This window comes from Drosophila willistoni (assembly GCF_018902025.1).
Source record: "Drosophila willistoni isolate 14030-0811.24 chromosome XR unlocalized genomic scaffold, UCI_dwil_1.1 Seg143, whole genome shotgun sequence".
In the NCBI taxonomy this organism is placed as follows: Eukaryota; Metazoa; Arthropoda; class Insecta; order Diptera; family Drosophilidae; genus Drosophila; species Drosophila willistoni.
The window spans coordinates 2,746,336-2,764,272 of record NW_025814056.1 but is presented as its reverse complement, the minus strand read 5'-3'; the positions used below and the strand labels follow the sequence as shown (position 1 = coordinate 2,764,272).

The following is a 17,937-nucleotide window of genomic DNA, read 5'->3' as shown; positions in this document are numbered from 1 at the left end:
CTAATCAAGATCTACCCTATAAATTAGAGTTCTAAATGATTTCAGTTCGTCTCAAGCCGTGAAAAAAAGATTGAGTCTTAATTAGGATAAATATCCAAAAACTGAAATTAAACTACGTTTTTTAAAAAGAGGACAGCTCTAACACGACAATTCCATTTTTAACTTGGTTATTTTTATTTAAATAGTAAAAATAATAGTAAAATATAACAGTAAAAATATAAAAGTAATAGTGAAAGCATAGATGGTAGTTCAATGGCTAAAGTGTTATAAAACGCTAACTATTATAATAAATCAAAATTTATTAAAATCTTATTGGAGACTTATTCTTAATCGAATATGATGAACAATATTCTTTAAATTTTTTATACTCGGGCAATTTTTTTATTGAGGGAAATGGGTCTCTGTGACAGTTCAACAGGTAAAATATCCTTCTTGGGGAGGCCTGATTTCCCCAATTGAGCATCCTTTACATATATCAAGTTGGTAATATATTCTCCATAAAAGTGTATACTTTATTATTTCAAAAAATGTTTAGCTTGAAAAGAATTTCATCAAGTTTAAAATATTGATATTGTGATTAGAAAATCAACTAAAATTGACAGATTAGACCTGTGTAGTAGAAGAAAAAATGTTGGTTTAATAAATAAAACCTTAAACAATGAGGCCTCGATATGACAAATCTAAAGGATCCCATAAAATTCTCGGCATATCTATTGATTCGCTAAGGGTGCTTTTTAGATTTTTGAAGAGATTATTGTTAGAACGAAACTCGCTATATCTAGGTTTCACTGTAGTAGGTACTTACATAAAATAAAAGATTATTTTCGAAAAAATATAAATCACATTTATATAATTATGTTGTTGTTGTGTCTATGGTGGTTGTATTTTATTTGGTTTATAAGCTTAACTTAAATTACAAATAATAATAAAGAAATATGCTTTCACTAACAGTATTATTACACAAATAATAAACTGTTCCAGTCGCAAAATTGAACTTAAATTTAGATTGCACTTGAAATATGACTGCTTGCCGCCTCGCCCTTTATTCTAAGTTTAAGTTTGAGGCGATAAATGCATATCCGCCAAAAGGGCAAAAAAAAAAAAATTAAAAACGAAAAGAAAGAATACAAAAATAAGCAATAACAAAAAAGAAACAATAAAACAATATATATCTATACATGTTTTACACAATTCAATCAACTAAGCAACATAATTTGTTATTTAGATTAGTGTTATGTTCAAAATATTGTCATAAGTTGAAATTAAGTTTTGAGATTAAAATTATGAAATCATTTGTTTAACTTAGCCGATTCTTTTTGCGTAAACAAGCCTAAGAAAAGACAAAAAAAAAAAACAAAAAAAAAAACAATTTAGCACAATTATTTAAAACAAAAAAAAACTTTTATAAAGCGCGAAATGTGAGAAGATTGGGCTAAAAACGTTTTTTTTTTTTTTGCTTTTGATTAAACATATTGCATTTGATGTGACTATGAATACTTTGGTTAGTTTTGCATCCAAATAAGTGAGGTGTAGCTGTTAGTCCATTCGATTTCATTCTATTCGATTCGATTTATTTGTTCACCAATCCCCGAGCTTTGGGATAGGCCGAGGCTGGTTTTTTGCTAGGCACACGACCAGTGGGTGGACGGCGATTTGAGTCCGCACTGGGCAGACCACGACTGGATTTTATACTGCGGACACCGCCACCAACACCACCATTGCTACCACCAACGCCGCCACTACCAGGAGTAATCGCGTGTGCAGGTACAATACCATTTCCTTGGCCAACTGGTGATCCTCCACCATTTCCTCCACCACTACTGCCGTTTATAATATTCTCGAGGCGATTGCGCAGCGAATTGGTATGGGAATCTACAATATCGATATCATCGCTGCCCGTTTGCATGGCCTGGGCTAGGACAGCCTGCAAGGAGGCTGACACTTTGGGTGTGCGGTATTCCTGCGTGGTACGACAGGGCATTTCCAATTCATAGCCGACAATATTCTCGCTCTTGAAACGCAATGAGCTGGGTGAATTAGATTTAGCCTCCTGTAGAGCATATTCAGAGGTAGGGCGCCTACGCTGTGGATGCGATACGGGACGTTTGCTGCCAAATTTACCATCCGGTGTCAAGGACATCGGCAGTGGCAGCGATGAAAATTTCCATTCCTCTTGCTCCTCGTCGTATTTGGCCTGCGTGTACAGACGTTGCTTTACCTCAATGGGCACAAAATTGTCAATGATTAAGAGCTGACGTTTCAACTCTTTAACCAGCTCATTCTGTGCCATCTCCAGTTCACGTAGATCCTGGTTATGATCGTGTTTGCAGTCATTTAGTTCCTGCTGTAATGCCAAATATTTGGCGTAACATTTGGACAATTTACGCTTTTTCAGCTCAACTTCTTGCTCCAGGGAGATGTTGCGTTCACGTATTTCCAATGTGGTCTCCTCTTGCAGTTCCAATTGCTGTTGGATTTCAATTTCCCGTTTCTTTCGCTCAGCTATCTCAACCAATTTCTTTTCCAGCTCAATTTGACGTTCACTATAGGTATCCAGCAAATTTTTGCCACCCCTAACTAATTGGCCTTCCAATTCGGCCAATTTGGCTGCCAATTTAGCATTCTCCACACGCTCTTTTTCTAGCTCCTCATTCGATTTGGCCACCTCTGCCTCATTTTCTTTGTCCGCTTCAGAATCGGTTGACTCTTCTTCTTCCACCTCGGGCTCTGTGTTGGTGGTGGTGGCCAATGCCAATTGTTGTTCCTTAGGCTTGGGTCTCTTAGCACGTGGTTTTTTATTAGCTGCCTGTTTCTCACTTCGCTGTTGCTGCTGTGGTGCTATTAACCGCTTGAGACGCTCAATTTCCTCTTGATACTCCCTAAGCTTGGCATCCTGAGGGTCCTCGTTCTTGATGGGCTGATTCTGTATGGATTTCGCTCGCGAAGCATACCGCAATGTTGTTAATGTCTCATTGTAATTATAATTTGATGGTCCAATATTGGCTATCATAATGGTCTTGGAATTCCCACCCAGCGAATCCTGGAGTAATCTCGTTAACTTCGAATCCCTATACGGTACATGGGGTGAACTCTCAGCCAGGGCGGATATAACATTGCCCAGTGAGGAAAGAGCCAAATTGATTTTACTGGCTTCCTTGAGGCGTTCAGCAGATGCACCCGTTTTCGATTGACGTTCACTGCCCGCCAGATCGATTAGATTCAATTTGCCTACCTTTATTGTATTCGTCTCTGTGTCGCACATTTCGATTTTGATCATAAAAATGGCATGTGAGCTAGAAAACGAAAACAATTTTAATAAGATTCAGTTCTATTGAATACGAATAACCTTCCACATACCGTGAACTATGCGCGTTCATGTTGGTGAAACCAACCGTGCGATTCTTGTTACCCAGCTGCATCACTCGAGACATATCTTCGACACTCTTGCAGTTGATGGCATGCAGATTGGGTACATAAACGCCAGAGCCACGCTCACGTACTTCCAATTGCTTGGATTGCTTGGGCTTAAGCAAATCCCTCAGCTCTTCCATATAGATTTCCAGATAGGATACATCCACAAGAAATTGAAAATTCTCTGTGCGATTAATATGCAGCCAAATTTGCTCAAATGTCCGTGGAATAATGCCTATCAGTTCATCATTGCCTCTGGCTCCCTCCATGGTGAAGGTTTTGCCAGTACCCGTCTGGCCATAGGCAAAAATGCAACCATTAAAACCCTCTAGCACAGAGCTGACCAATGGAAAGACCACTTCGTGATAGAGAGTTGTCTGTGTGGCGCTGGCATCATAGGCTGCATCATAGGTAAAGACCTTCCGTTGCTCCTTATTCACATCAATCAGATTTTGTAGTTCCACAACACCACGATTCGGATAGACGGAGACCACTTCGGGGGAGCCCTCGGAACGTTCACGATTGCTCATGGGACGACATCGGACAACCACTTGAACACACTCATTTGGCGTCTGCTGCTGCTGACCATTTGCCGTCCCGGGGCGTTTACTCTTGGCACTCATCGCAATATATACGTCGTATGTATTATGCTATGACTAACTTCTCTTCAATTCAGGCAGCAGTTGCGCCTCTGCCTCTGGCCTCGGCGGCGGCAGTAGCTAAGACAACGACAAGTGGTGCAAACGAGACAACAAAAAAACAAATTGCCAAATAAAATCAATAATTTCATTTCATTGACGCAATCGTTAGCCAAAAATTCACTCAACTTTGAATCAATGTGTAGCTAATTGCCATTAATATATAATTAAATATAATTTTGGCTTTGGTTGCCTGAAGTAATTACCTGAGTTTTTAAATTTAAGCCAAATTACTTCACCTTGAAGTTCCGTTTCTTTTTGTTTTTGCTTTATTTCAGCTGCGGCTACTGTTACTCACTGAGTTATCGACGGCAATTATGCTATCGATAAATCCGCAATAGTATGTAGCCCTGGTGAAATAAACGAATAACGAAACTAAAATCGAAATAAATTTAAAATTGCAAACAAATATTTGCTTATTCGACTTAAAACTAAATTCAAAGTCTAATAATGAAAAGGGAAATTCTAGTCACAAAATCTGCAAATACACGATTTGATATATATCTATTTTTTAACTAATTTCCGAATAATAAATATTTACAATTCGTGGATATCATAGGTTACTATATATGTTTCGATGATTTGGATTTATGTGAAGATTTTATGTCCCCCCGCTTTCGCTTATTAAGTGGATTGCGAGGATCGTAGGCATCGTACCAGTCATCGCCCTTATTATTTGCATCCTTGGCCAAAACTGGAGCCACTGCTCCACCATTGAAATTCAAAGTATGCGCCAGCCAGTCATCTCCAACAATTTCTTTTTCTACTTCACTGTCATCGGTGGATGGCTTAGAAGTGTCGGCCGCATCATCATCCGTTTCGGATTTTTGTTTAATATTATCCAATTTAGATCGGAATTTTGAAAGCAATTTTAGTGTAAATTCTTCCCTGAATGTTGCATAAATGTAAAGTTATATCAGGTGATAACTATTAAACATTTTTTTTCTTACCGTGAAACATCTTTGGAAGTGGATAGTTTGGTTTTCTTTGTATAAAGCTCTTTTGATTTGAGGAAATCTTCAATATAATGATTGTCCACGTCCCCTTTGATATCAGGTTTGCTGGATTTCTTATCATTAGCGTTGTTCATAAGCAGTTTATCTTTTGAGATTTTATCCATTTGATATTGTTTCTTAAGAGAGGCAATTTCCTCCCGTATTTTAATTCTAAAATGAAGGAAAATTATTTACGACCAAAAGGAGAATTTAGTTTAAGTTTAACCTACTTTTCTTTTGAGATCTTGAGCTTGTGTTCTTGCTCTCTGGTCATTAGTTGGTCCTTATCATAATCCATATCTTCATCATCACCATCACTAACCGGGGTTTTGGCTGGAAGATCGCCAGGGTTTTTTGATTTTGCTAACTTCTTCTTGATCAGTTCTGATGCCGAGTGGGTTTTTATATTTGATTCCTTTTGTTGCTCCTCTTGATTGCCGTCGGATATATGATCTTCGCAATCAGGATTCTCCAATTTGGATATTTGAATGGCTTCTTTACTTAGTTTCGGATCATCCGTCGCATCGTGCAAAGATTTCGCTTTACCTGCATTTTTCTTCACATAGACATTTGTTTCTTGTTCATCATCTTCGGCTTCTTCACCAAAAGACAGCAGGCCAAAATTTCTAGTCATAAAAATGTTAAAGTTGAAAATTGAAACCGTCAGCTTTATAAATTTATTACTTACTTAACGCCTTGTCTTTGCTTTTTGTTTTTCTTGGGTTTTGCTTCCGTCTTATTTAGAGATCGTGGGACAATGTCATCAAAGGGATTGCTAAGTACTTCGGTTGCTACAATACGATGGGCGTGCATAGGTCGTTCCTGATGATCTACCATACCCTCTTCCAGTTTAAGCATATTGTAAATGGTGTCACCTGTTACCTTGCCGAACAGAGTATTTTTATTTTGCAACTCTGGTGTTGCATCAAAAGTGAAAAAGAATTGTGAAGCATTGTCATCCTTTCCTGAATTGGCCATTCCTAGCAGACCCCGGCGTGTGTAGCGCAGTCTTGAATGGAATTCATCCTTAAATGGATGTCCATAAATGGAATCGCCGCCAGTTCCGTCGCCATTCGGATCACCACCCTGGACAATAAATCCCTTTACCAGGCGATGAAAATAAGTGTTGTTGTAGTATCCCTCTAGGCATAGCTGGACAAAGTTTCGGCAGGCTTTGGGGCACTCGCGAGCCCACAACTCGATATCAATATCACCCACTGTGGTCTTCAGAAGGACCTTGCCCGACGTCAGCGGTTCCTGTATATAGATATTGCTCATCTTCGTTTCCTCTTTTGCTTTTACTCTTTACAATGCTGGACTGCAAGTTTTTATTTACTATTTATCAACAAATTCTCTTTACAAGTATTGTTTAATTGCCCAAGGTAAAGTGCTAGTGTTGCGAAGCAGTTTAGATAAATTCGATAGAAGTATCGACTTCCGACTGGTAGCTATCTGTCAACATTTTTGAATTAGCCAATGAAATCCGTTACTAGGCAACGGTTGCGTGTGTTTTCATTTTGCTTTTTGGGAAATTAATAAATTTGTATTATGAATTTTAACGACGATCCTTTAGCTGAACTCTTGAGCGATAATAGCTTGGACAATGATAACTTCTTTGATACACCATCTGGTGGTAACTTGAAGAAGCCTTCGTCTGGCAACAAATCCAGCAAAATTGTCGATCTATTTGGCATACAAGAAGAAACCGAAGCAGATGTCCAGAGTCCAGTAGACGTCTCAAACAAATCAAAGCCCGTTGCCCATAGCACGCCGCGCATTGTCAAACAGAAACCATCGCTTTCGCTCGACGATGATGCTGCCGTAGCTGATGACGACGATCTCGGCTTCGATCCCAAGCGTCCCAAGAGCGGCGGAGCAAGGAAAAATCTTTTCGATGATTTACTGCCAGCAGCTGAGCCAAAGAAAAACATTTTCGATGACATATTAAGCAGGCCGGCAACGGCCAAACCTTCCATGTCTCGCCAGTCAACGGATACAACTACGGAGAACTCGCAAGCACGACCAAAAACCTCTACGGGTAGGCGTAGTTCGGCCCAGTCGGCTATTGTTAATACCGATCCCCTCGGTTTATTTGGCAAAGATGCTGCCACAAATGCAAATGTTTCGGGCATGTCCACACCTGTTTCGAAAAAACGTGGAGCTTCATCGACTACAGCAGATTGGTTGGGATTGGAGGCGGGACCTAGCCAGATAGAAGAACGGCCGCCTACACCACGTTCGCCACAGACCGTAAAGGAATCTGTGGCCATCCCCAATCAATTGCTTCCTACATCAAAGATGCCAGACCCTGAGGAAGAGAATAGATTACCAATAATTGCATCAACTGCCGGCAACTCGGCCACACAGAATATACTTCTTCTTAACAGCCTGAATCTTGAGAGTAGCCACAAATTTGAGGCTCTGCAGCAACAAGAATCCCAATTGCTAATTGCTGCCCAAATGAAGAACCAGGAGCGTGCTTTATTGGAAATGCAACGACGCCAAGAGGACCAGGATCGCAAATTTCAATCTCTTATCCAGCAGCAATTGCAGCGTCAGCAGCAAATGGAAGAGCACATTAAAGTGCAGCAGCAGAGAATCAATATGCATATTCAACTGATGATGTCACAGCCTGTCCATATACGTGAAATGGAAACAGTCGAAAAAGATGAGGAAAAGCAGAAGTTTTCAAAGCCAAGAGAACAGGAAAAAGAAGAGAAACAGGCTGCGAATCAGGAGGAGAAGAAAGAGCATGAACAACTTCTGCAGCTGGAGTCCGATGTCAAGCGAAATATGTTGGAAAAACTACGGCTGGAGGAACTAGTGGCCAACATGAAGGTAAACTACGAACAGGAAATTGAGATGATTGAAGGATCCTACAAGTAAGTCATAGACGCTATTGTCTCCACTATCTTTTTGCGCCTAATATCGTTTGTTCTTTAGAAAGCAACTAAAAGTTTTAGAGGATCATCTGTCCGCTGTTGAGGATCGACTTAAATCAGAGAATGGAGAGTTGCGCCAATATTATCTTGACAAGCTAGAGAAATTTAAAGTTGATTACACTGAGCAGATATCTAATCTAAAACAAGATCATGAGGATGAAGTACGGAAATTACGAAATTCCCATGAAATGGATTTGGAGGCGATTCGGCAGGCCAAGTTATTGGAAATGGCAGCGTTGCAAGATCATGGAAATTATATGGAAACTCTACGTACGGCCTCAAATAATCTGCAAGAGTTAAGCAATGGCCTAACAACTGGACAAGATCGACAACGCCAACTGGAGGTCAGGGAAAAGCGATTAGATGATCAAGAGCGACGCTTAAAAATAGATGAGGAGAATGCAGATGAGGAGAAGCGCCGCCTCATGGAACTGGTCAGCACCTTAGAGCTACAGCTGGGTCGTCTGTCTAAGGAATCTGCCGAGGAGAACTGGCAGCTGAGGCAACGCATGGCCAGCCTTGAGGCAGAGAAGAAGGCTTTTGAGAATGAGAAGGCATTCCATCGCGAGCAAATGGAACGTGATGAAAAACGCATTGAGGAGCTGAAAACTCTGCAATTAGCAGAAACAGAGCGACTGCATCATGATCTTCAGCAAGAACGCTCACGTTTAGCCATTGAGCGACAGCAGATAGAAATGAGGCAACAACTTCATGACGAGAACGGTCATCACGATCAGGAGCGTATGGAATTGGAAGCCCAGCTTAAAGTGGCTCGAGATGCCATACGTCAGGCGGATGAAGAGCGGGAACGCTATCACAAGCTGCAACGTGAGGTGGAACAACGTAAGCGTCTTCTCCTAGATAAAGAGAATGCTTTGAACCTGCGTGAAGATGAGCTAGCTCAATCTTCTAGTGCGTATCGTATGGCTACAGGCCGCTGTCAAATGGTCGAGCATAAGGCCCGCGAAACCGAGCAATTGCTACAAGCCAAACTACAGTTACTGGGAAAACGTGCACATGAACTGAGTGAGAAGGAGGCTCAATTATCACAGGAACGTATGCTTTTAGCCCAGGATCGCATAACTTTGCATAACTTAAAGAAACGAATCGCAAAGAGTAGGTGTGCGCTTTGTAAAATGGGGGCGGAGAGTGCCGAATTAACTCTCCGGATGGATCGAAAGGCAAAACATCTGCCTCAAAATGTAACTCAGCATAGTGATCCGGCGGATTTTCTACTTAAAATGACCACTGCCAGTCCCGGCCCGGCAGCAGGCTTAACCCAAACTGATATTGTCGAGCGCATGCTTGATGAAAATATAGAAGCCTCTTATCGTAGAATGTACAATGTACCGCCAGGGGGCTCGTCAGATGTGGAGTACGATGGATTAACTAGTGGTCTAGATGACGATTCGAAAAAAATGGCAATGGATAATGGCAAGACATTGGATTTAGAAGATATGATCTAATAGTTTTAAGAAACTAAGCAAAAAGTAAAAAAAAAAAAACAAGAAGAATCTGCAGAACAAAATAAACACGACAAAAACATTGAAGAACTTCTTGTTAGAGACGACATTTATCTGTTGTTTTGTGTACCGTGAGGTGGCATCCCTGTATTTGCGTTATCGATAACAACTTATGGCCATAATCGCTGGATGCCCCATCCACAGAACTAGTTGAAAAAAGAATTCGGGAGAACAAAAAATTAATTTTTCTGGACAGAAATCGCGGGAATTATTACGTACAAAATACGCTAAATGTTTACATACACGTTGCGTGTGTTTTTCCACTTTGTAGCATAGTTAAACTAGGTGAGTTTTGTGGCAAATGGGCATTTCGGTTGCCACACGAGATCGAGATATGAAGGCAACGGCACAAAATATTGATGTGAAAAAAGAAAGTGTAGAGAAATTTTCCTTTTACTTCAGTTGCAGGAACGCCAACGCCAACGCCAGAATATGTTTGTTTATTGTTTATTTCATTAAACTCGAATTAAAGAGAATGTTTTCTTGATTTACTATGGTTTTTTTTCTCTTCAATTTGTTAAGTTTTTTTTTATATTTTGGAATTATGGAAACTAAACAACAACAGAAAAAGCGCGCCATTATTTTCATGCCATGACGTAGGCAGAGAGTAAGGCCACGAAACCAGAGTGTTTTGCTGTAATTTTATTCAAGTGCAATTGCAATTGTTTAAGGCATGCATAATGCCTCTGCATATATGTAAATATATATAAGTACATATATATATGTATATACAAAAATATACTAGTTTGTGTGTGTGTGCGTGTGTGTGGCAAATAATTTTATACATTTTGTTGTTGTATTTTCTGTTTTCTGGCGGTGCGCATACGCCAAAGTACACGCTCGTCAAAACATACAGAAAATCTCTATTCTTTTGCAATTTGTTTTGATTTCTCATTCGTTGTTGTGGTTTGCGCTCTCGCTCTCTTTCTCTCTCTTGCTTTCTGTCTGTCTCCCACACTCTCTCAATTATACGCTCTGGAAATCTTGCTAGCAGGACCCACTACTTGCAAATAAGCCTGTGGCGGAGGTGGGGTCAGGGTGACAGTTGTAATTGTCAGCATTTATTGGCAGTTAGATGTTTATTAGTTTCTTAAAGTGTTCAATTTTGTTTTTTTTTTCTAATCCTTCCATATCGCCGGCAAGTTTCAGCTCGACCCTAGCGCGTGCTTGATCTCGCTTCGCTGAGTGTCTGTTGTGAACTAATGCCAGTTATCGGACTCTTTGACTCTGACTCTGCGCTCATTATTATCTGTTAGAGTTGACAACACTAGCGATGTTTCTATTCCGCTAAATATAGCCGTTTTTCTATTTCGTTGAAATCTGTAGTTCCTTATGCTCATAGTGGGTCCATAAACATGTAAATGAAGTATAGACAGATATAATAGAAATTGATAGGTAAAATAGAATAAAATATCTATATTCACCTCTTCTTAAAAATACAATTGTGTAAATATGTATATCATCATCATATATTTATATGTGTATACTGTTGGCCGTGACTGTTAAAAAATTGTTCAAGTGTTTCTCTAATATGCATTTTAATTTTTGCATTAAAATAATTAAATAATTTTATGTCCAGTAATGTGAACAACAGTTTGGCTTTTTTTCTGAAGATGTCATCACTGCACATTGGCGATAATCATTTCGCTCTCTCTTTCTCTCTCTCTCTCTCTTTCCCTCTCTTCTACTTTCTCTCTCTAACTCGCTGTATTTTGACTCTCTCATTTGTAAACAAACAATTTTTGTTCAAATTTCTTTTAGCCAGTTTCGCATCATGGCAGCTAACAACAACAGTAGCAATATACACAATTTGGTGGCGGGGACGGTAGCGATGCCACCATCCGTGATTGCCTCTACGGGAACACCAGCGTCAGCGGCTCCGCCAGTCGTTGCTACCAGCAGCAGCTCATCCCAGAGTGCCTGGGAGCAATTGACAGCTAGTGCCTCCAATAACATAGCTCCGTCACCGACAGCTGGAGCACCAATAGCCACTGGGCCTATTTTGAGTGGTGTGGATCATTCACCAATTGCAACCACTATGAATGCCGGCGGCTCTCCGGTGCCCAGTTGTTCGTCCCCCTCAACGCCAACTAAATCGCATACTCCCTCACCTTTAGAAAGCATGGCCCATACACCTCAGGGACCTCCAAGCCATCTCGGTCCAGGAGGTTTTGGTGAGGAACTTACTGCAGAGCTGGTTAATCAGGGATGGCGCAAGTTTTGGTCGAAGCGAGAGAATCGACCTTATTATTGGAACAAAGTGACAGGGGAGTCACTATGGGAAATGCCTGGAACACGCCCGTTTGATCCTCTGACAGATCCTCTAGGCATTTGCCATGCGGGACCGGGTGCACCGCCAATGACGCCACACCAACAACAACAACAACAGCAACACCATCATCATCACCATCATCATTTAAAGCGTCGACCTTCGGAAGACATGCACATACATCCGCATCCGCATGCCCAGCAGCAACAACAACATCACGTAGGCGGAGGTCCACCTATGAAAAAGTTTGTTTTGGCAGGACCGTGGGACCTGGAAGTTTGCACGAATGCAGTAATAGTAGAGCGTCCCCCGACGCTTCTACCACAGCCGCATCCTGAAATTGAGGCCTTAAGAGCTGCCTTTACCATGAAACTACTAAAAACCTACGAGGATCTGTGCATGCGTCGTGAGAATATTAAAGCTCCACGAGATTCCTTTAATCGCTGGCTAATGGAACGCAAGGTCATCGATACGGGATGTGATCCGTTGTTGCCCAGCCATTGCCTGCCCGAAATCTCCAGCTCGATGTTCAGGGAGATCATGGCGGATATACCCATTAAGATTGTCAAACCGAAATTCACTGGAGATGCCCGCAAGCAGCTGTCCCGTTATGCAGAGGCGGCCAAACAAATAATTGAATCACGATCGGCTCCTGCGGAATCCAAGAAAGTAGTCAAATGGAATGTGGAGGACACATTCCAATGGCTGAGACGAACTGTTGGAGCCAGTTACGAGGATTTCCAAGATCGCCTTGCCCATCTCAAGCGACAATGTGAACCTCATTTGGTAGAAACGGTCAAAAGCAGTGTGGAAACATTATGCATCAAGATCTATCATCTATCGGCAGATCATGCGCGAAAAATACGCGAACGACATATCCAATTGCTAAAAGAGCATGGCATACCAGAGCCGACGCCGCCGCCACCACCGCCGCATTTGAAGAAAGTCTGGTGTTATCCCATACAATTTGCTGTCCCATCGCCACGCATGCCGGCAATTGAGTATTTGCAGGATCGCGATCACATGATAATCAAATATACACCAACCACTATGAATCAACCAGATGCCCAGTATATCAATCTAACCTATTTACAAAAGCTCGAGCAATTGTATAGACATAATTGTTTTGATGATAAAAAATTTGATTTGTTCATCGGACGTGTTTGGTGCCTATTAAAAAGATATCAAACATTCTTAGGGAATGCTCTTAACTCCTCCCAGGAAGCGGAGCTTACACAGGCAGCGTTACCGGTTCCCGTTTTCGAGTGTCTTCATAGGCAATTTGGTGTCAGCTTTGAATGCTTTGCCTCACCATTTAATTCATATTTTCGGCAATATTGTTCGGCATTCGCCGATACGGATGCTTATTTTGGTTCTCGTGGGTAAGTTATAGCACAACTTTTGAAAAATTCAAATTCATTTATTCCTAAATGCTAACAATACTTTTTCAGACCATTTCTGGACTTTAAGCCTGTATCTGGTTCCTTTCAAGTAAATCCACCGCATTGTGAAGAGCTAATTGAAGCCTGCCTATCTCATATTGACAAATTGCTAACTGATACTATGGAACCACTTAGGTATGCTGACAGTCATTAAAAAAAAATCCACTTAAGGCTACTTGCTAATGTAAACTAAACTATTCCCGTTAAAGCTTTATTGTATTCCTGCCCGAGTGGAAGAGCATCTCTAAATTGGAAGAGAGCATGTACAAGCGACGTTCGATGGTTGTGCTTGGAATGGCCCATGAGTACCGACACGGCTATCAGCATATGATGCAAAAGTAAGTAATTAAAAATGAAATATTACCCATATAATAATATAATTACCTGTTTTTCTTTTTTATTTGCTTAGATCTGAGGTCCTAATCAAATGCATGCAAGGCACACAAGTGGTTTGGCTGCAAAATAGTGCTGGCTATGCACGGTGGGGTCCCAATGAGAATCGGGTGGAGGCTTTGCGAGAAGCCTTCCGACCGCAAAGGGATCGTGAACGTGAAAGGGCCGCTGTTGCAGCAGCTGCCACTGCCGCGGCTGGACCGCATGCTGGGGGCAACCAGCAGCAAAACACCCAATCATCTTTACCGGCATCTTCAGTGTCTGCGACACCAGTTACGTCAACAGCCCTACCCAACTCTACCACTATTAACAGCAGCAGCAGCACTATCATAAGCAATTCTTCTGTGGGCACAATGGGAAATTCCACTGTTATAGCCACATCAACAGCTAATTCCACCAGTGCCGGCAGCAGTCCAGCCTCCACATCATCGCCTTTATCTCCCCATACACCGACTGGGCAGCCACCGCCACAGTTTCCTCTTACCATTAGCAATACCACAAACTGTACGAATCTAGTGGCTGCCTCACCGACCATGAGTGTACAGAGTGATTGTTCGTCGCCCTCATCATCGACCATGTCCTTGTCACCGGCACCAGCATCTGGTGGCTATCCAGATGGATGTTCAGCGGCCACCACAGCGGCTGTAAGCATAACAGCAACGGCAAGCACGTCAGCTGCGGCAGCAGCGTCGTCGACCTTCGGTCAAACGGGAAATAGCATTAACAGCTCCGCCACCAGCCAGCCGGTGATAAATTCAGCGGTATAAGTAATTCATCGTCTACACTACATACATATGTAAAGGTTTTTACCTGTTCACCATGGCCATAGAGCAATATAAATGGAACTCGGAGAATGGTAATGGTCAGGCCGGGCATGTAAATTGATGATCGGACAAAGGGGCGGGCCCTATATTGTACATTTTTTTTTGTTTTTTTTTTGTGTTTTTTTAGGATAAATTTTTAGGGCAAAGGACCAAAAATCATTTTGGATTTGTCACTAACAGAAAACCGCTAAGGGAATCGAACAAATATTCTGATTTATTATTAAATTTATTGAAAGCAAAAAATTGTAAAGAAGAAAAAAAATTAACGGAATCGTTAATACTTATCCTAGCCAGTTTAAAATTAATATGGTTGCCAAGCATTTTCTTTTTAAATCAGTGACTGATGCCAACATGATTTTTGCCCCTTAATATACATTTATATATATTTTTTTTCTTTTTGGTAAAAAGTTTAATATTTAATTGATGTAAATATGTTTTTAATAATTATATATATATATATATACATTACATATATGTATATACATGATTGAGATATACTAACGGCTAGGCCGTTTGTATATCTAATCGATTCGAAAACGATAAGAAAATCTACCCAAAAAAAATGAATAATGGTAATATAAATAAAACACAAAAATGAGAATCTAATCTGCATATACATTACAACTTGGGTAGGGGTTAAACACCTGATTTTGTTTTCCATGTTCACAAAAAATAAAAATCTTCAACAATCTTATGTGAGACTATAAAAAAAACCAACTTGCATACATCTATATATAAATATACTATACACATATAGGAACTTTTTTTAAATAAAATCAATTTGACAATTAATTTATCGCATGTACAAATCGATTAAAACAAAAAAAAAAGAAAAAAAAATGCAAAAACGAAGGAAAAAAAACAGAAATTAAAAAACGGCCAGCAGCGCAGAGAACCAAATTTGTAATACTTAGTTTAAAAAAAAATTAATAATAAATGTCGCACAATGAAATGTTAATGTATCCCCCTAGAATCGAAATCGATCAATAAGCAAATCGGAAACGTAGCCAATTTATAGGAACTTTGTAGAAGGCGGCAGATAAAAAATTATAACTCACACAAGTTTTTAGCTAACCAATGTAATACTATATTTAAGATTAGAAATGTGTGAACTAAGCTGAACACTTCCTCAAACCTCCATAACTAAAAAAAAACGCAAAAAAAAACATTTTGTGCGCATAATAACAAAAAAATAATAAGTCTCTCAAAATTCAAGTTGCTATAATGTAAAGGTTTGATTGTTTTTATATATATACCTATATATATATTTTTTTTTTATTAAATAATATAATTATCATGATCAAAATGCAACATGCTGCATTTGAATGTACCTGTCTTTTTCTTTTTCTCTCCCAGTGTATGTTTTTTTTGGAAATTAATACAGGAAAACTTACCCATACGTATTCATTTGAAATATTAGCAGAACCTATTGTAAGTTGCCATATTTTTGATATATATTTGTTTATTCTTATACATTATTTTCGTATGAAATCGAAAAGTGTAGATAAATGCATTTCCATTTAATTAAGATTAACTAAGTGCGAAATAATACCGGCTTTGATCTGTGGATAAAAGTGAATGGAATGCTTCAAGCCAAAACCAAATTACTCTTGACCGCGACGAACCAGCTAATTAACCTAGTAAAAAAAAGCACAGTTTGTGATGCAACGAATGAAAAATCTTCATTTATATAAAGATATACATATTTTTTTAAACTTTCCTTTAATAGTTCTTAGCATACATTCTCGTTTCAGATTTTTGTTATTTGCTTAAACTGATTTAACCTGTATGTATTTCAATTGTATCTTACAACATACAACATATTCAACTTATTTAGCCAAGCATCTTATAATTTATAAATTGGAAATGCATTTGCTTTTGTATTCAGATATATATTAGTATATAAATGTTATCTGAATGAATTTATGATTTTAATCAAATCTTTTTATAATTGTAAATATTAACACTGGGAAAATTGCAATACATACTCCCAGCAATGAGTGCATATTTGAAAATGATTAACATATTGTACATAAATACTCGAATAACAATTAAATTTGGAACATATTCCTTTTTGGATTTCCACACACATAGTTATAATCGGCATATAATCCATGAAACAAAAAAAAAACATATTTTAAATTGAGTTTTCAAAATATTCCAAATGCTAAATTGATATTGGATTTGATTAGGTATACATATATGAAATACACATATATACTGGCGGCACCCAAATTTGCTCATGGCCTTAACTATTCTGACAAGAGGAAAAATAAGCAATTTTTTTAAATTTAAACAAGCCGTCATTTGGCTTGTCCTACATGATTTCTAAACTGGAATCACTATTCTTGGTCACAACTTCAGTTTCGGATGAGCCGGAACCGGAGCCTGCATCATCGGCCTTTTCATTATCATCTGATTGACTATGACGATGATGATGTGGAGAGCTGGTTAATTGCCAAGCAGGTATCGATGGAACTGTCGCCAAAGGTGCCACTGGAGAGGCAAATTGTTTGCGATTTAATAGCAAACCCTTAATGGCATCTAAATCGCTGCGAAAATTGTGGAATTCTCGATTTAATTGCTGTGCCTGTTCCTTCTGCTGGCATGTAAGCATTTCCTTCACCAAATTGATTTCCTTGTTGAGCTCTGTGGTACATAAATCCACTTTTTTGTCAATCTCATCGAGTGCTTCATCCACGGGTTTCTTTTTCTTGCTGCTTTGGCCGAATAAAAATGGTGCCAAATATTTCTACAGGGGAGGAAAATCAATTCCCAATTTTTGAATTTTCTAAAATATTAAGTCAAAACAAACCTTCCAAAATAAATAAACGGCATAGATAACACCACCAAAAAGGGCTGCCGAATGCAAAATATCGCGTATCCTGCCCAATATTGTGGTCTGGTGTTGCACTGTCTGTAGCTGTGAACCGATTTGAATTACAGTATTGGGATTACTTGGATCTTGTGTGAAAACACCGGCTCGCTCGCATGCCAATTGTATTTCATGGGCCGTGAGACCTTTGGACTGTAGAAATTGTTGCTTTTGGATGAGGGTCGTGTGTCGTACTTTGGTATTTTGTAGAAAGCTAACAGCGGTGGTTATCTTTAAAAAGGGATTTCAAATCTCAAGATTAGACAACACTGCCCACACATAGTGAACCTTGGGTTTACTATTTGCTTACCAAGGATTCCCGCGGTGGTTCTGGCTCCAACTTATCCTGATCTTGTAGAGATGAGGTTGTTGTTCTTGTGGTGGTGGTAGTGGCTAGTATGGTTGTATCACCCGTGTCCGTATTATTGCTAGTCATTTTTATGTTGATTTTTAAGTCAATTTTTGTAACTACAATACGGTGAAGTACCAAAGAGGTTGTCTTGTCGGTGGAGGGGGTGCAATGTTGGAGTGACAATACTTAGGGTTGTCAGGGTTATACGATTAC

The 17,937-nt window shown here is 39.6% G+C and overlaps 5 protein-coding genes across 5 annotated transcripts; 2 read left to right on the top strand and 3 right to left on the bottom strand.

Annotated features, from left to right (window-relative positions):
* Positions 1–1,477: 1,477 nt before the first annotated feature.
* On the bottom strand, positions 1,478–4,414 carry LOC6646414 (kinesin-like protein Klp68D). Its single transcript, XM_002069153.4, has 3 exons — positions 4,316–4,414; positions 3,358–4,130; positions 1,478–3,293 (listed from the first exon to the last, which is right to left on the bottom strand). Exons 2-3 carry the CDS (start codon positions 4,032–4,034, stop codon positions 1,571–1,573), a joined length of 2,400 nt encoding a protein of 799 aa, XP_002069189.1. The 5' UTR covers positions 4,035–4,130; positions 4,316–4,414; the 3' UTR covers positions 1,478–1,570.
* A 161-nt stretch (positions 4,415–4,575) lies between these two features.
* Positions 4,576–6,523, bottom strand: LOC6646413 (spliceosome-associated protein CWC27 homolog). The gene is made up of 4 exons (XM_002069152.4): positions 5,793–6,523; positions 5,335–5,730; positions 5,060–5,275; positions 4,576–4,997 (listed from the first exon to the last, which is right to left on the bottom strand). Exons 1-4 carry the CDS (start codon positions 6,380–6,382, stop codon positions 4,673–4,675), a joined length of 1,527 nt encoding a protein of 508 aa, XP_002069188.1. The 5' UTR covers positions 6,383–6,523; the 3' UTR covers positions 4,576–4,672.
* Positions 6,524–6,612: 89 nt separating this feature from the next.
* Positions 6,613–10,056, top strand: LOC6646412 (trichohyalin). The gene is made up of 2 exons (XM_002069151.3): positions 6,613–7,986; positions 8,048–10,056. Exons 1-2 carry the CDS (start codon positions 6,653–6,655, stop codon positions 9,510–9,512), a joined length of 2,799 nt encoding a protein of 932 aa, XP_002069187.1. The 5' UTR covers positions 6,613–6,652; the 3' UTR covers positions 9,513–10,056.
* LOC6646411 (mRNA (2'-O-methyladenosine-N(6)-)-methyltransferase) lies at positions 9,796–14,891 on the top strand. Its single transcript, XM_002069150.4, has 5 exons — positions 9,796–9,854; positions 11,331–13,220; positions 13,290–13,415; positions 13,490–13,618; positions 13,690–14,891. The coding sequence occupies exons 2-5, from the start codon at positions 11,344–11,346 to the stop codon at positions 14,438–14,440; spliced, it is 2,883 nt and encodes a 960-aa protein (XP_002069186.1). The 5' UTR covers positions 9,796–9,854; positions 11,331–11,343; the 3' UTR covers positions 14,441–14,891.
* Positions 14,892–15,929: 1,038 nt separating this feature from the next.
* Positions 15,930–17,912, bottom strand: LOC6646410 (peroxisomal membrane protein PEX14). The gene is made up of 3 exons (XM_002069149.4): positions 17,683–17,912; positions 17,313–17,603; positions 15,930–17,249 (listed from the first exon to the last, which is right to left on the bottom strand). The coding sequence occupies exons 1-3, from the start codon at positions 17,806–17,808 to the stop codon at positions 16,815–16,817; spliced, it is 852 nt and encodes a 283-aa protein (XP_002069185.1). The 5' UTR covers positions 17,809–17,912; the 3' UTR covers positions 15,930–16,814.
* Between the last annotated feature and the right edge of the window lie 25 nt (positions 17,913–17,937).

What these genes read in the sequence shown, in the direction of transcription:
- LOC6646410 (XM_002069149.4), bottom strand. Translation starts at nt 17,808, where the DNA reads ATGACTAGCAATAATACGGACACGGGTGATACAACCATACTAGCCACT. An exon ending in AACCACCGCGGGAATCCTTG is followed by an intron (nt 17,604 to 17,682) that starts GTAAGCAAATAG and finishes CCCTTTTTAAAG; the next exon opens with ATAACCACCGCTGTTAGCTT. An exon ending in CCGTTTATTTATTTTGGAAG is followed by an intron (nt 17,250 to 17,312) that starts GTTTGTTTTGAC and finishes CCTCCCCTGTAG; the next exon opens with AAATATTTGGCACCATTTTT.
- LOC6646412 (XM_002069151.3), top strand. Translation starts at nt 6,653, where the DNA reads ATGAATTTTAACGACGATCCTTTAGCTGAACTCTTGAGCGATAATAGC. An exon ending in ATGATTGAAGGATCCTACAA is followed by an intron (nt 7,987 to 8,047) that starts GTAAGTCATAGA and finishes TTTGTTCTTTAG; the next exon opens with AAAGCAACTAAAAGTTTTAG.
- LOC6646411 (XM_002069150.4), top strand. Translation starts at nt 11,344, where the DNA reads ATGGCAGCTAACAACAACAGTAGCAATATACACAATTTGGTGGCGGGG. An exon ending in GATACTATGGAACCACTTAG is followed by an intron (nt 13,416 to 13,489) that starts GTATGCTGACAG and finishes TTCCCGTTAAAG; the next exon opens with CTTTATTGTATTCCTGCCCG. An exon ending in TATCAGCATATGATGCAAAA is followed by an intron (nt 13,619 to 13,689) that starts GTAAGTAATTAA and finishes TTATTTGCTTAG; the next exon opens with ATCTGAGGTCCTAATCAAAT.
- LOC6646414 (XM_002069153.4), bottom strand. Translation starts at nt 4,034, where the DNA reads ATGAGTGCCAAGAGTAAACGCCCCGGGACGGCAAATGGTCAGCAGCAG. An exon ending in ATGAACGCGCATAGTTCACG is followed by an intron (nt 3,294 to 3,357) that starts GTATGTGGAAGG and finishes TTCGTTTTCTAG; the next exon opens with CTCACATGCCATTTTTATGA.
- LOC6646413 (XM_002069152.4), bottom strand. Translation starts at nt 6,382, where the DNA reads ATGAGCAATATCTATATACAGGAACCGCTGACGTCGGGCAAGGTCCTT. An exon ending in AAGCAAAGACAAGGCGTTAA is followed by an intron (nt 5,731 to 5,792) that starts GTAAGTAATAAA and finishes TTTTATGACTAG; the next exon opens with AAATTTTGGCCTGCTGTCTT. An exon ending in ACTTCCAAAGATGTTTCACG is followed by an intron (nt 4,998 to 5,059) that starts GTAAGAAAAAAA and finishes TGCAACATTCAG; the next exon opens with GGAAGAATTTACACTAAAAT.